This window comes from Centruroides vittatus, unplaced genomic scaffold (genome assembly GCF_030686945.1).
Source record: "Centruroides vittatus isolate TY-2023 unplaced genomic scaffold, ASM3068694v2 contig_875, whole genome shotgun sequence".
NCBI classification, from domain to species: domain Eukaryota; kingdom Metazoa; phylum Arthropoda; class Arachnida; order Scorpiones; family Buthidae; genus Centruroides; species Centruroides vittatus.
Window position 1 is genome coordinate 858,488 of NW_027122567.1, and position 17,089 is coordinate 875,576.

The 17,089-nt window shown below is 28.8% G+C and overlaps 1 protein-coding gene across 1 annotated transcript; it reads right to left on the reverse strand.

Moving 5' to 3' along the window:
* Positions 1 to 2,087: 2,087 nt before the first annotated feature.
* LOC136983057 (E3 SUMO-protein ligase ZBED1-like) lies at positions 2,088 to 4,036 on the reverse strand. The gene has a single exon (XM_067279689.1). The coding sequence runs from the start codon at positions 3,891 to 3,893 to the stop codon at positions 2,154 to 2,156; it is 1,740 nt and encodes a 579-aa protein (XP_067135790.1). The 5' UTR covers positions 3,894 to 4,036; the 3' UTR covers positions 2,088 to 2,153.
* Between the last annotated feature and the right edge of the window lie 13,053 nt (positions 4,037 to 17,089).

A 17,089-nucleotide genomic window follows, 5' to 3' on the forward strand; every position in this document is an offset into this window, starting at 1 on the left:
ATGATAGGCGGTACTTTGTTTAATTTTTGTTAAATAGTTTTTTAATCATTTATAGTTAACACTGTTTTATGTGTGACGTCTTCGTGACTTACTAGTCACGTGACGTAATTTTTTTTTCTATTTTTACACGAAGCTTTTTTTTGTAATTAATTAATTAATTTTTTAAATAAGTAAAGCGTATTTTATAACTTTAAATTATGAAATATATGTGTATAATATGCTAACATTTATATACTTTTAAAATAAATTTGAAATTATTATTTAATTTTGATTTTTTTATATTTCTTAATATAATATAAAAATGCTTATAAGAAAACACTAGAAAAATAAAATTTTAAATAACTTTTTATTTATAAAGGAACATTCTATGCATAAAAAGAGACTCGCTCTACCTCCGGGCCTCATACAAGCTCTGGACGGCCCTGTATATTATTATGTGAAAGTATAAATAAAAATAATTTATTAATAACAGTAATAATTATAAAATTAACAGTACAATCAGTCCAAATTAAGAAAAATAAGTTATTGAATTGCTTTATTTATTTTTAAAAATGATATTAGCAGTTAACTAATATTTCCTCTTATTTTATTAATTTTATTTTCTCAATTTTTATAATTGTGTAAATAAACTTAAAGGTGGAAAACCTTTAAAAATAATTATTTTTATAAATAAGTATCTCTTATAATTTATATTGAATATATATTTTTAAAATAATTATCTGCATGATTTGTATTTTTAAATACTTTTTATATGTTATAATTGTCGATGAAATTATTAATAATAAATGGACCTTCTATACTTTATTCTATGTTGTAAACTTGACTTAAAAAAAAATCAGAAAATAATAAAATATAGATTTCTCTTTTTAATTAATGTAATTCCCTCATACAACACTCAACAAGTAGAAATTTTACTTAAGAAAAATTAAAACTGCATCATAAATTCACCATTTCCTACACTTTGGGAAAAATGTAACTTTTATAATTTATTCACATCTTCCTTTTCCATCTCGTTTTTTTTTCTTTTTTATTTAAAGAATAATTTTTTAAAATTGTAACCATATAATTTTCATTTTTTAAATTTAAAAATAACTAAAACTAAATTAAGTATATAAGTACAGAACCGGATTTGCGCATAAGTTAAATAAGCTGCAGCTTAGGGCCACAAATCTAAAGACTTCTGGATCGGCCATTGACTGAGTACAGTGTACTCAGCCAATGGCGGATCCAGAAATCTTTAGAGGGGCTGCAGGAAAAGCAATATATACCTTATAAAATTTTTATTACCTGAGGTACTTGGCTTTGCTCGGGAAAACCCCTCGAAAGGGGTGCAGGCTACGAACTGCGCACCACTTCTTCAATACAGTATATAATTACTTATAAGGATAATAATTTTTAATGTGTCTAATTTCACACACGCACGCATTAAATATAATATTTATAAATATTAATTTAAATTATAAACATTTAAAAAAATTTCTTTAATACTAAAACAAAAAGGTTTCAATCCATTATAACTAGATTCCAAATTTTCATTTTGTTTTTCTTTTATAACAGAAAGACATTAATAAGGGAACAGTGAAAATTAAAATATAAGATTACAGTTTTATATTATACTCATTAAGTCAGACTAACCGTTAAAATATCTCAAAATTTAAACGGAAGGAAACATGAATTACTACAGAGAATAATCACTTGAACTGACTCCTATAATTTTTACGATAATATGATAATATTTATCTTAAGTCGTTCTTCCTTATTTTAAAATATAATTTTCTTCTACACTTTTAAAATTATTTAACTCTAAATACTTGGAAGTTCTTATATAGGCTATAGATATTAATATATTAAATTTATTTTAAAAATATTTAAAACGATGCTTTTAGTAAAAAGATGCAAGCTATAAATTGAGCCAAATGTATAATTTTTTAACATAAATTTGGCTATTTCAACTGTGAAAAATCCATTATCCAATGATAAAAATAATAAATCAACTTCGATACGAGTTGTTATAATTTATTATTAAAAAAACTTTACAATATTTATAAATTAAACACAATTATTAACGTAAAGTTATGTCACTGAATTGTTTACCGAATATTAAAATATTTCCCAATAAAAGGATTGTCATTAAAACATTATGCAGAATTATTTTAAATATTTTTCATACGATATCCGTTAACAAATATGATTGTATTGATCATGGAATCTGTCAAACGAGCTCTCTTTTCAACTACTGGATTTCCAGGTGCATTAAATATCCTATCACATGGAATATTTGTAGCAGTCACACACAAATAACGTCTAGCCAATTTAGCCAAATTTGGGTAAATATGTTGATGGATTTTCCACCAATCTAGAGGTTCTTCGTCCGTTTTCCTTTCATTTTTATAAAGATCAACTTCTTTTACCGTTTCTGTTAAGAAAGAATCATTTTCGTCGTCGCTATCGTCAAGAAAACGTCTTTTTTTCTTAGGAGGTTGAACAACAAGATCATTCGCTGATTCTTCAATATTTTCCAATTTAATATTTGAATTATCAAATTCTAATTGAAGTTCCACCCATGTGTGATCTCCTTTTTCCATAGGTAAAAATTTTAATGCTTTGAACCGCGGATCAAGCGCTGAAGTTTTGATTAATGTCGAATTCTTCGTCCACTGTTTAAACATAAGCTCCGTCGATAAACTTTGTTTCAAATCTTTAATATAATCGGGATCGTCACTTTGAGAGCATAACGATTTCATAACATTTCGCAAGATAGGAAGAACAACAGATGCACAAACATAGTTTTGATCACCAAGGTATGTAACTGCTTCCGCCATTATTTCCAAAACAGAAATGACGTGTTCAATTTTTATCATGTCTGTATCGTTAAGTACTAAAGTTTTTGTTTTGAAATTCGTCGAGACAATGAGATTTATTACATTTTTATTTAATTTCAAGAATTTTAACATATCTAAGATCGAATGCCAACGTCTCGTGACGTTTTGAATTTTCAATAAATCAACCATGGCAGATTCCAGTTTAATTCGAGCTTCCGCATTAAATATAAAATATTCAGTTATCATCTTTCCTTTACCTATTAAATCGGCAACAGGTTTTACTCCATTTAAAACACTTAAAATAGCTCGTTGCAAACTGTGACCGCAACAGTTTATATAAGCAGATGGCAATAAGTTGACAGCTTCGGATACTTTTGAAGATTTTTCCACAACGTACGCCACAACTTTTCCAACTAATCCCCATTCTTCTTCGAATTGTTGTAGGGTGCTGATAATATTTTCTGCCGTATATTTATCCACCAATTCTTTAGCTCCGATATTAATCGATTGCATCTTCCATTGAGAATCTATAAAATGACAAGTCACTTCCAAATAACTCCTCATCGATACCGACTCCCAACAATCGATAGTCAAACATACGTGATCTACTAATTTCAGCGTTTCTAAAATAGCCTTTCTTTGTTCTTCGGCCATAGATATTAAATTTTCAAAAATCATATTTTCGTTCGGTATAGTATATTCGGGTGCAGCCATCTCTAACATTTCTCTAAAGCCTTTACCGTTTATAATATCGATAGGATGCAAGTCTTTAACAATAAAGTTTGTGATCGCTATTGTCATGTCTCTCGCACGTTTACTGCTAGCTGGTAATTTAGCTAAAATAGGCATACGAGGTTTCTTAATTTCTCCTGAGATTTTCGATATTTTTTGACATTTATTAATGTGAGCGGATAGATTAGACGTGTTACCTGAATATGCTACTCGTGCATCACACACTCGACACCAAACCGTTTTCTTGTCGATCTGTACTCCACAGTCGTCTACTTCGAAACCGAAATGCTTCCAGACGCTACTTCTCTTTGAATTTGGCGTTACCAGCTTCCTACTCATTTCTCCAACTCTCTAATCTCTTTCTTGGGTGTACACAAAATGGTTGTTTCCACAGAAGCAAAATTCTTCCGAGAATAACAGTTGCGAGAATGATAAGGGAAGCACGAGATCGATAAACCCGATATGATATCGATATCCTAGCTACAAAGTAAATATCGATTTTCTAGTCTGGCTGCGCAGTGACCTTCTGTCCTTTATTACACAATTTTCGAGTAATGAATTAATATAACGATAATAAACTTTATTTTTTAAAATTTATTTTTAATTTTTTTATATCCGATTTTAATGATTTAAAAGTTTCATCTGTTGTCATTGCGGATGAGCAAGCTACAATACTCATGTAATACCTGTATAAACTATTTTATTTATAATTGAAAATTATTTAAGGATTTCCGCTCTGTTTTATTACATTTATTATTATTATTATTATTTATTTTTTTTTAAATAATATTTATTTTTTAATAGAATATAATGACGTTAATCTAATGAATCAACAGTTCAAATTATTTTTTATAATTTTACTTTAATTTTTAAAAGAATAATATTTACATTCATATTAGAGTTAAAATTTAAAAAATAAATTGTGCTGCCATCTGTCGATGGTTATGGATGTAATATTGTTATTTTAATAAAGTTATATTATTTTATATAAATAATTTTTATTTAATTTTTAAATTTAATTTCATCGTATATATATATTTGAATTTGAAAGATAGTTTATATATATTTTATATACATAAATTATATATCAATTATAGGCCTATACATTCAACTCTTCCTTCTCGTGAATTTTTAAGTTTTTAAAAATAAATTTTTTATTTCCTGTTTCTTGATCTTTAAAATATGCAAAGATGTCTTTGAATATTAATAAATCTGCCTCGGTTTATTGCACATTTGTAATAATCGAATTGTTTCTAAGTTAATTTTATTTTTTGTATACCTTACGGCTAAAGTTCGTGAATTGGATAATGCTAGGATTAATGCAAAATTTTGGTTAAGGCAAACAAAAAATATATTTAATTTGAACTTTATTCGTATAAAGCGCCCTTTATTTCAAGATCAAAGCGTATAAAGCTGACATTATCCAAAAACGGGTAGATGAAGCAGGAACAAAACTTTAAATTTGGTCTTTATCCAGCCTATTTTGAATAAAATAGGGCGAAAATTTAGAATTTTACTTTATCCGGATGGTCTGCGATTTTTCCAATTTGGGTTGGATGGATTAAGAAGGAATTTTGTTTTTTAAATCAAAGAGAATTTATTAATTTTCTATTACATAAAAATGAGGTAAACGAAAATAAATGCTACTGGTTATTTCAACAAAATATACCCAAATGTAAGCTAAAAAATAGTATCTTTAAAACTTAAAATGAAAGATATAGCTTTAAAATAACAAAAATAAGTACTTCCATTTACAAAATACCGTAACTAGATCCGACGTAAAGGGGGAGGTCTAAGTTGAAATTTAATACGAATCGCCAAAACTTTTAATACATTTTCGCTTTTAATATTTACACAATGAATTATAACAAATATATATAAATTACTAAGTTGATAGTTAAGTCTACGATTAAATTATTATCCGTTTATTTAGCATTCTTATTAACTTTTTCGTTACGATGGAGACCCCTTTCTAATGTAGATCTTAAATGGAGTACATCAGGGGTTGATTGTAGCAATAAATGTAGTTGGAAAAAGACTATTCTCTGGTGAAGCTTTTGGCGAATTTCTATAGTGAACAAGTTATTTGAAAAGTTAAACATTTATATACATGAAGCTACTAAATAAACATATTAATCATAATATTTTAAGAATAATCTCTTTGTATTTAACTACTTGAATTACTTAAACATTCAATAGTATTTTAATTAACCATATATATTAAAATATGATAGCTTCATGTGGCCCAGACTAATTTGAATTAGGTTACTCCATGTATAGTGTTGACTTGAGACTTTTTTCCAGAGGGAATTTTTGGGAAATATTTTCTTTTGAAAGATTGATTCGGGCCCAGGAAATTTCCGTTTTTGCTTTAATTAAGAGGAATCATACTTGATTTTTATGTACATTACATTATTAAACTGAATCGACAAACTAAATACGTTTTTTCAATCACTGTGTTCATACGCTCATATATTACTTTCTAAATGAAATAAAAATGTCTACGAAATTTTAGGAATAATGAAATTAGTTTTGAGTATTTTAAACATATAAAGATATTTCTTAATTTATATTTTTATTAGAGTTTGTAATTGTTTGTTTTTATTAGTAACTAACAGATCTATTGTCTGTATTGCCCGGACAAAAAGCTATACCTCGTACGTTAAAATGAAAATCATATTAAAAGATTTTGTACTATTGTTATTCCATGATAAACTATGTTTATCATGAATTGTCAAGGCAATCAAATTAGGAAAAAAGTGGAGTATCTAGGTTTCACTGAAGCCTACTTTTTTTCTCAGAGTCATAGAGAATAAGTATAAAAAATTCGGTGAAAATCCTGTTTAGGCGTTAATAAGATTTGGTTTCTGTTTACAGTCAATACTCGCTTTTCGAACTGAATTCTTTCTTAAAAGTTGTTCGAAAACCGAAACAAATTTTCCCATAAAAAACAATGTAAAATGGATTAATCCGTTTCCGACCCCTAAACAAAACCTTTTTTTTATTTTTTATCTTTTAGCTGTATTTCATGCATAAAATGCCTATAAAATACTATACTATAAAATACTATACTATAAAATACTATACTAAATATATATTTCATACATAAAATGCAGCTAAAATATTATATATAATAACATCATATTTAGCTAATATTATATATAGCAGAGGTAGGCAAGCAAGAGTTCAGTGGGAGCCGAAATGTAGGTTTTGCAAAATGCATGGGAGCCGCAGTTCTGTACTGTCGTGGCGGATAATATGGTAAGGCAGGGAAGGATAGGATGTCCCCCATCCGGGTCAAGAACTCGTTTTAAAAGAATAGATTTGAAATATCAATTTAATTTATTGTACCAACTTGGAAATAAATTATTAAATATTACATATATATAATTACATATTTTCACAAAATTGTGGAAATAAATTTGTAAAAATAATAATAAAAAGCAGACACTAACACTTTCAGCAAGAGCCGCACGTAACTCAAAAAGAGCCGCATGTGGCTCTCGGAGCATCATTTGCCCATGTCTGATATATAGGGAAGGTCGGGACAACTTCGGCACGTTAAGAATAAGTTAAATTTTGTGTAACAAATATTGCTGTAAACTGAAAAGAAAACGTTGTTTGTTATCTACCAGAGAGGAGCAACCGCGGCAACAGTAATGGGGCAAGACAGGCAGGTATATAAATTTGTGTTATTAACAATGTATAAGTTGGAATTCACTATTAAAACAAAAAAGTACAAGTCTGAAAACTTATTTAATATTATAACAACGAAATACAAGTTCAAAGGCATATGTAGGTGTTACAAACGTGAAGAAAACCCGGAAAACACGTGGCCAACCCGTTGGCGAGGCGTGAACTCACAACCAATTATCAGTGTTCAATGGTTTTATCCACTGAACACTGATAGTTGTTCAAACTTAGTACTGATGGACTAAGGCCACGAGTTTGGCTTGCATCTTGTTGGTTGAAGAAAGTCAAGCATCAGAAACTATTGACAAGACAGAAATATTCATAGCTTGTCAATAGTCTTATGTATACGTATTACGGGTAAGTACCGTACTTGCTATTGTATTAATAAAATACCTTACTTCAATCAAACCTATTAGTATTTACTGTGTAAAACTTCTATATTTCGAAACTTGTCTATCTCGAATTTTTTTCTTGTTCCCATAAGATCCCAGAGATAGACAGGTTCAACTGCATTTAATTCCTTCATTGAGTAATTGTACTTTCTTTGTGTAACTCTTTTATGTTAGACGATACTTTATAAAAACTCATAATACCTAAGAGCACAGGGCATAAATATTCCATAATACAATTATAGTGCTCTGGTGCTAATTATCAATTTTCTAAGCTTTTAGCATTAAAAAGAAAAAAACACATAACGTTTGTAACATACGTTTGAGATGTAATATATACCGATATGTTATAATTCTTGTTAAAATTCTGCTAAAATTAAATGTATATTGAATAAATGCAGAATCGTCAGTATTAATACAGTATTAATTATTAATATTTGTGTGGATACCTAACATAACTTAGCATCTAATTGGCTTTCATGACAAACATATCTAACTAAAATTCATATAATTTTTATAATTTACTAAGTTCTAAGAAAATCATTCTGAAAGTATTAATTTGTTATTTCATTCTGAAATGAAAACATAGAATATGAATTAAATTGATTTATAAGTAAAAGTTGGTTGAAATTAAGAATTTTCAATTAAATGGCATATATTATTTTATTAATTAATATTACTTATTAAATTACATTTATATATTTTAAATTATTAAGTAAAATTTTAGATAATGGAAAACTCGATTTTCGAAGAGTTCAGATATCTTTCTAAACGTTTACACTTATGTTATAAAGACTTTCGAATGGACCAATCCATATAAAATATCGTAAAATTTATCGTTCTTTTCAAAATATTGATTTCTGTTGACTTACACATTTCGTGATCTGCCAATGACAAGTTATTGATTGCTATAAGTATCTCGAAAAATAAGCAATGATATAAATAGCTCCTTTCAAATTGATCCTCTGTAGAAATACTGTATTTTACTTTGAAAATATTTTTGATCATTCCGATCCTGATATTTTTGATTTTCATTAACTAACTTATAAGGATAATCAAATGCATTTAATTAACAAAGATACAACGGTTTTTCATTTAAAATTCTTCTCGTCCTTGGACACTAAAAGGCCTTTTTAGCAAGCCCATTATGAGTTCGGTCAGACCCACAATGGAATAATCGTGTGAGGGTCAGGTCCTGAAATATCCAGACGAACCACACCTGAAAAATTTCTGGAGTTTATCATCCCGCCCGGATTCGATTCCGGGTTCCCAGAGTGGTAGGCTACCATCCTGCCACCCTAACCGCTCAGCCATCGGGCTGTCTACGATGTAGGTACTGTACGTGAATTTTTTTCTAATGGTGTTTTCCGTCTTGAGAGTAATAAGGTTTTTTTATGCTTTATGTTTATTATGGAATTATATACGAGGTCCACAAAGAAAGCGGCCGAATGGTAAGAGACGGAGCTCGAATATTTGGTCTACAAGAGTTTAATAGGTTCAAACCAATTCAGAAAGGGAAGGGACGAAAGTGTGATTGCCCTTAAGATTCTTATTGTTAAAAGAAGTTTCAACATCTTTTTAAAAAATGTTTGTATTTTTATCATTACCTTTTAATTTTGTTGTCCACCAGTGGCCAATACTTTAACTCAGTGGTCCCCAACCCTATGCCCGCGGGCACCATAGCGCCCGCCGATCGTTTCACGTGTGCCCGCCGCTGTGCGACCACGATAAAAATAAAAATATTTCGGTTTTCAATAAAATGCTATGTAAAAGTTTTTTTCAGTTTTAATGATTAACCACTCAAAAGTAGAAATAGCGTCCAACACAGATAAAAGCACAAAGCGAAATGCGACCGATCTCTTTTTCCCCTCCGCCAAATCTTCATCAACCAAATTTCTCATACCTGAAATGAAATAAACCGGTCTGTTCTGAATATCATAAATTCAAAGTACAGATCACGACTTACAGATGAACACCTTGACGATTGTTTACGAGCAAGAATATCATCATACTCTCCTAATTACGAAGCAATGGCCAATGAAATGCAATGCCAAAAATCACATTTACTTTCAGATTTATATTTTTTATAAAGAATTTTTATACTCTAGATTTTGTATGCATTGTTTAGTAATTACTTGTTTTGTAAAAATTATTGTTAATAGTCTTGTGTACGTTTTATTACGTTTTATCTCGTACATTTTTGGAATTAAATGTTTTCTGTACATTATATGTATGTATTATTAACTATGTCCAAGTATAAATTCACCTTGAAAAAATAAATGGTGCCCGCTGTCCGGCCGGTATTCTAGAATGTGCTCTTAGGTACAAAAAGGTTGGGGACCCCTGCTTTAACTAGTGTTCAGTGGTTCTTATTCATTTGTAGTGGAAGAGCGAAAATTGTCGAATATCGCGTTTTTGTGTGAAGTTCCTGTCCACAAGGGAGCTCCACCTCAAAATATATATAAGGATATAGACTGAGAATTGTTTATCCGAAATTTCAAAAAACCGAAAACTTTTACAATCCGAAAGTTTATTCTGAGGGCTGACGGACCACAAATTGAAAATTCCACAAAGCATTGATTATGCAAGTTGCAGTGATCTCCCAAACTCTTTTTTCTGAATTTTTCTGGATGCCCGGCTGATAAACTTCATGAAAAACACAGTAGATATATGTTTACACAAAAGGTATGACTTTTTCGAATTTCTCAAATGTAATTCGATTCAAATTTTTAACAAATACTTTCAAAAAACAAAAGGAGCGAGAATGTAATCGTTTACGTCAATTTCCGATAATGTTCATAACGCAATCGTGGATCGATACCATTTATAATGGTTTTTATTACTTAGAATCGAATATCTTTCTTAAATTTTTATGCAGCATTAATAAAATCTCATTTGATACATCTGAGAATATGATTTGATAAATAAAACAATCCAGCAACGAGTTGCGTAACATTTCCTACCAGAGTTAAAATTGTGTATTACGCTATCTGTTATGATATTTTATTAAAAACATTTTATATATTATTAATTATTATAAAATGGCAAAAGCTTTATTTTGAGGGTATAGATGAGTTTTATAAAAAAAACATTGTAAATGCTATTAAGGAGTAAAATCTTTATTAATTAAAAGTCCGACCCCACTCGAGATATAACAAACGACCCCTTCTATTCCCCACCCGCTCGACCTTCAAAATTTAATAGCAATAATTCCCAATACACAAACCTTCCTGCAAAATTTCAACAAAATTTCAAAAATTTTCAGCAAAAAACGCAGGTGATATGGGTGAACAAAATCTTGCCATCAATACTAACATCTATACATACAGATAAAACCCCAACTTTTTTGCATTTCTCGACGTTTTAACTATCATCCACTAGGTATTTTGCAAAAAGGTCATTTTTGGCATTAAAATATGCTTTAAATGGGCTTCGTAATAATTTAATTTGATGTCGTTTGGAAACATTTATAAAGAGAATGAACAAAAATAGTAATTTATTAATAAGACATGTGTTAATGTAACATGTTTTAATTAATGTATTAATTTGACATTTAATGCAATAAATGTAAAAGTTTTACAATTATAACGTTTTTTAATTACGGGAAACATGTCATGTCAATGATGGAAACCAATGTAAAAACTAAAGTTTAACAAAATATTTGATAAAATGGCCGGGACAGTAAGTACACACTTAGAAAATTTACAAAAATTTTCAAATAAGACAATAAATTAAAAGTATCTTCCTCCTTTCCTTTTTCACTCTTCAGAAAATAAGAGTCTCACGGCGGAATCGACTTTCTTTATAGGCTTCTCATCCGCCTCAATAAGATTTTAACGTTTTATATATAGAGAAGCCACACAAACACAAAGCATTAAAACTGATACAGGATTATATGGTACGCTACTTTTCATGCTCTGGAAAGAATTTTACGGCTAATTTGTAAGTGAAGAAGTTAGCATAGCGTTGTTAAATACTAGCTAATGCTAAATACTAGAGAACTGGAATGCTTGAGAGAGATAACCGATTTATTGTATCTTTTGAAAAAGTGGCAAGAGAAGTGTGTGGTAAAAATTGCTTTACCATCAGTAAAGTCATAATGCATAGTCAACTGTTTGAGAAACAGTGAATCAGGATGGGATTATTTCGGTTCGTCGGTTAGTGAAATAAGGCGCGTAATAAGTTACTTGGTCAGTCTGCCAAGGAGTGTCTCCCGAAAGGACTTTCTACGGGAAACTTTTTTCTCTATTTAGATGTTAGACACGTTAAGAACCTCTGGAAAACTCTGGCCAGTCTGTTGGAGAGGCGTGAACCCACTAATAGTGTTCAATAGTTTTACCCATTGGCCACTGGTAGGCATAGAGTATTTTTAAAATTACATATATCAATACAAAATTAAATAAACACCCTGATGTAAATGTTTTTATGCGATATAAAAAAGTTATTAATTAAAAAATTACGATTAATTTTTCTTAGATTGCCGAGAAATTTCGAAAAATTTTTGCAGGATCTTCAAAATTATAGCTACTCACAAGTTATATAATTTCAATGGAAGTTAACATCTATGCAAACTATTTGTTAATAATAACAGTTATATTATGAAATATTTATGCTTTACTTAAACTTAATAAAAATTTACAAAGCTATACATTTTAAGAAATTATTTTGAAATAGATAAAGACAAAACTCACAAACTAAGATGGACAAAATCTTATATATAATATAAGAGATATCAAATTTATACAATAATATAATTACAGTGTGTTAGTTTACCATAATATACATTAATCTACGTCTCATAAATTTTGGAAAGGAAAACGCTTCGTTTTGCTTAGAAAATATCAAAAAGTCAATTGTCAAATATAAGCTGAAGTTAGGTCAAAGGTTATCGATTGAGTAGATGTCGTATATTGAAATTTTTCTTATTACGTTGCTCTCATTCTAATTAGAAAATAAATATTTCGCTCACGCACAAGCATTTTAAATTTAAAATACTTTTATACAATTACGAAATCAATTAAATTTTAAATTGTTTACAAAATTTCATTTGCAAACCTTTTAATTTCAATTTTAATTGCGATATTAATATTAATATTTATATAAATTTTACAATTAGAATAAATAAAATTTATCAAAACAGTTTAAAATTAACATTCACTCTGCTAAATGTTGATTATTATTATTATTATTTCACTTTCAGGGCTGTTATGGAATATATCCTAACAGTAAAATGTGGTGATCAGTCAAATTTTCACCTCCTAGTTATTTTTAATTTCTCGATACCCCACGAATTCCCTTGCAAAATTCTGCGTGTGGGAATTTTTGAGTCTATTTTGCATTATATCTCAGGATGGGTGAACCAAAAATTTTGAAACTTGGCTGGATTATTTCTATAGCCTATATATATATAAGGAATTGATGTTATTTGCCTTTAGTGGTTAAAAGTCTTTAGTGTAGGAAGTTATGTGTTTTATCTCGAGTGGAATTAGACTTAATATTAAAATTTTACTCGTTATTGACATTTATAATTTTTTAAAAGTTCACTCATTCTCCAAAACTAAGGGTTTTGATTTTTATAATAATTAATAATATAAAAATTAATTTTTAATCAAATCTCATAAAAGATGGAGCCATATATATTATTTTAAACAAATATTCTTTTTTAAAAAATAGAGAAATGTATCATAATTTTACAAAATTACTTCTTTTTAGCTGTTAGACGTAGTATAATTGAAAAATGTTCTTCTTCCTATCTCCTTAACTTGCTATTTTAATATAGGACAATTTGTGCAAGAGTCCTTACCAGAGTTTTTAACGATTCTATAGCATCAGAAAATGATATTTTGTTTAAATTCTATTACTGATTATGTAAGCTATCAATACATTATATCAAATATTAAAATAACAAAAATACATTTTCTATTATTATAATAATCACGATACTATACCGTTAAGAGTTTTCAAGTTCGATATTTTGTAATGGGAATATTTAAAATATTTCTTAATTTCTTTTCCTATATTGACATTATCAATAAAGGTTATCAAGATTTTTCTTTATTTATTTTGTTTAGTGAGAAAGAAACCACCACGTTTGATCAATTGCATCGGCATGTGGAATTTGCAGTTAGATAAGAAAAGGGAGACTATTTGTTTAGCCGAGCAAAGAATTATCGTCGGTTCAGATGATCCGATTTGGGTGTAAATACGATCTTTGACTTCTCGTTTCCTCTTTTTATGGGTTTAGTTCGATTTGATGGGAACACAACACGTGGGCGATCTGCCAGGAGGGAGTGTTTTCCGGAGGACTTTCTATTTAGATATCACACAGGCGAAGAAAACACGGAAATGAGGAGCGAACCCGCGACCAAGTCTTTTTATTTAAAAAGAGAAAAACGGATTCCAAAAGGGGAGATTTGAACTTGAAGAAATGTAGCTTCCCGTAAAGAACGAACATTCAGTTCAGAATATAAAGTTATCAAGTTTAAACTTAAACTATGTATAAATAATATAGAAGCATTGATATTTTAATGATATTTTTACATTATTTATATTTAATTTTAACAAGTTTAAAACATTAAATAAGATTAAACTAAGAAAATTCATCTTTTTTAATTAATGTTCATAGAAGAGATTTCTCAAGTAAATAATTTTTTTTTTTTTTAAATTAATATAACAATAATTAAAAACATTATAATTTTTAAAGTGTATTTTCTAATCTATTTGTATATTATTTAAAACTTAACTTTTTATACTTCATACTTTTTTAAATTTTAAAATGTTTTTATATCATATAAACAGTATCACAGTCAGGAACGGATCTAGGTTTTTCGGGGCCTAGGGCTTATTGAAGTGGTGACCTGACTTCTTACAACTAAATTAAACACCAGAACACTTGCTGAGCTTACTGCAATTTAATATTCAATCGCTTTCAGCTTATTCTTATAGGCCATCCTCAGGAAATCATAGTTCCACAAACTCAGCAAGTGTTCTGGTGTTTCATTTAGTTGTAAGTAAACCGTTGAGGAAGTGAGGATACTGACTTGTTACGTTACATTGATTACAATAAAACAAATAAAACTATAAATTATCATTATTATAAAATTATTAATATTAGCTATTTTTTACTATACGATAAGTGCTCATTGTTAATGAAAAAGTATTAAAAATTTATTATAATAATTTTTGTGGACCCTTGACATTTGGTGGCCCAGGGCTTAAGCCCTATTAGTCCTCATGTAGATCTTCCCCTGATCACAGTAAACTCTCGATTTAACGTACTAAATGGGGAAAGGGGTGTCTGCTATTGCTGCAAGTCCGTTCGTTAAGTCGTACATTATCAATGGGTACATTAGCGGTATGTGTTTTAAAAACACATTCGCTATTGTACCCATTGATTATTTAAAAATCTAACATTTAGCATGCTGTATTCGCGAATAAAAATCTTTAAAATTTTTCCTATTAGACAGGAATTTTTGTCCATTAAGTCAGTCTGTTAAATCGAGGGTTTACTATATAAGCAAAGTCGCTGAGATAGGCAAGCTGAGTATTTTCTCCGGTCCCGAAAAATCTTAGGGTCTTCTTTTAATGGTTGTTATTTCTATAAATAATTTATAAGAATAGGAACTATCCTTTATTAATAAAGAAACATTCTATGTATTTCCTTTGTCAAAGAAAAAAAAAAAAAACGAAAAATGAATAAATGGAGAAAGGGGTCCACTGAAAGGCAAAAGAGGGCTGCTCTATCTGATCTCATACAAGTTCTCGATAGCCCTAATTATAAGTATTAATAATATATATATTTGAAAATGTTTTTATATTCTTACCTTCCTAGGATTAAAAATTTTTAACGAATTAACACTCAATATAACATGTTTTTACATCAGTAGAAAATATTAATTTATCATCATAATTTCAAATTTTTTTTCTAAGTTTTCATTTTACTTTTTCGTTCTAATTATAATACTTTAAAAATAATAATAATAATAAATTAGTAACATATTATTTTGTGTTGATAATTATAACTATTCAAGTAAATATTTTAAAATTTTTAAATTAGTAAATTGATGTCATTCTTTTAAAAATTTTATAATTAAATCGAATATTATTTTAATATTTATATTTGTTTATCAATCTAAAATAGAAATAAATATATTTAAAAAATGTTAAAGTGCAAAACCTGTCTCACAGCACACGTTTAATGCGTTTACTTATGTGATATATCAATGCAAATTAATTCCTTCAAATATCTATTAAATTTTTTAATTGTATTCAATAAATAAATAAATACTTTTTACCTCTGTTAATGCGATCAATAGAAAATATTTTGAAGGATGTTCTTGTTATAAGAAAATAAAATAAAAAATGTATTAATAAACAGGTCGAAATTCGAAAAAAAAAAAAAAAAATGATTAGGCGTGTGAACCCGCGAAAGAGTTCGGCCATTGTGGGTGTAAAGTGTTATAATCATAAAAATAAAATATATCCAAGTGAATTTTATGAATTTATAAAATCATAGATATCATCTCTTACTCATCAGGTTATAAGAAAAATTTAGCCTAAATAAAATTAGATGTAAAATATACATAAGAATTTTGGGAGTTATTTGACAAATTTGAATATATTGCTCGCTTATTCTGTCACGTCAATTATTTGTCATATAAGTTATAATAAATATATCGGTTTTCACATAAGTTTATATTATTTATATTATATAATATTATATAAGCTTAGAGTTGCCAACTGTTCGGAATTTTCCAAACGGTACGAAGTTTCAGTTAATTTTTAAAAACTGTTCGGAAATGTTCCGAAAAATGAACGTGGAATTATGTCTTTGTTTTAGCCCCCCTTTTGTTGTTATGAGAAATTGGCACCCCTAATTATATTCCGAATTCTTTTCATTCCCGCTAAGTTGAATTTTTTGATTTTTATATCTCTCTCCTCTGAGGGTATTAAAAGGGTCTGTTTTAATTATAACCGTCAAGTCTTTGGGTCGGTAAGATCCTCATTAGATCGGCAGAATGATGAGAGACAAAGCCTGATATATTCGGAATGGACTGCTTCTTAAAAATTCCTGTGGTTGCCCATCTATGAGTCTCCCAGAGCCTTAAACTCTGTCATCCGACCTCTCATTATCATTATCATAATCATCAAAGAAAAAAAAATGTTCCCACGTTTGTTTGTAGAAGAAAGATTTTATTTCACTCACCACTTTTTCCAAGTTAGTGTTTTAACTCTCGTTGTCCTGTGGGCACTAACAGGGCCTTTTTTAGAAAGATCATTAGGGTTCGGCCAGGCCAACAATGCGGAGGAGGATGATGAGTGACCGGGGCCCGACATACCCGGAATTTGTTACTCTGAAAGTTGACAATCCTAAATAAGCCAATTTATATAATGAATCCGCTCTAAGTTTGTAATTTAAAAAATAATTAAAATCCATAATTTTTATTATAATCA

Bases quoted from the DNA above. Each gene is read 5' to 3' on its own strand.
- LOC136983057 (XM_067279689.1), bottom strand. From the start codon at position 3,893: ATGAGTAGGAAGCTGGTAACGCCAAATTCAAAGAGAAGTAGCGTCTGG.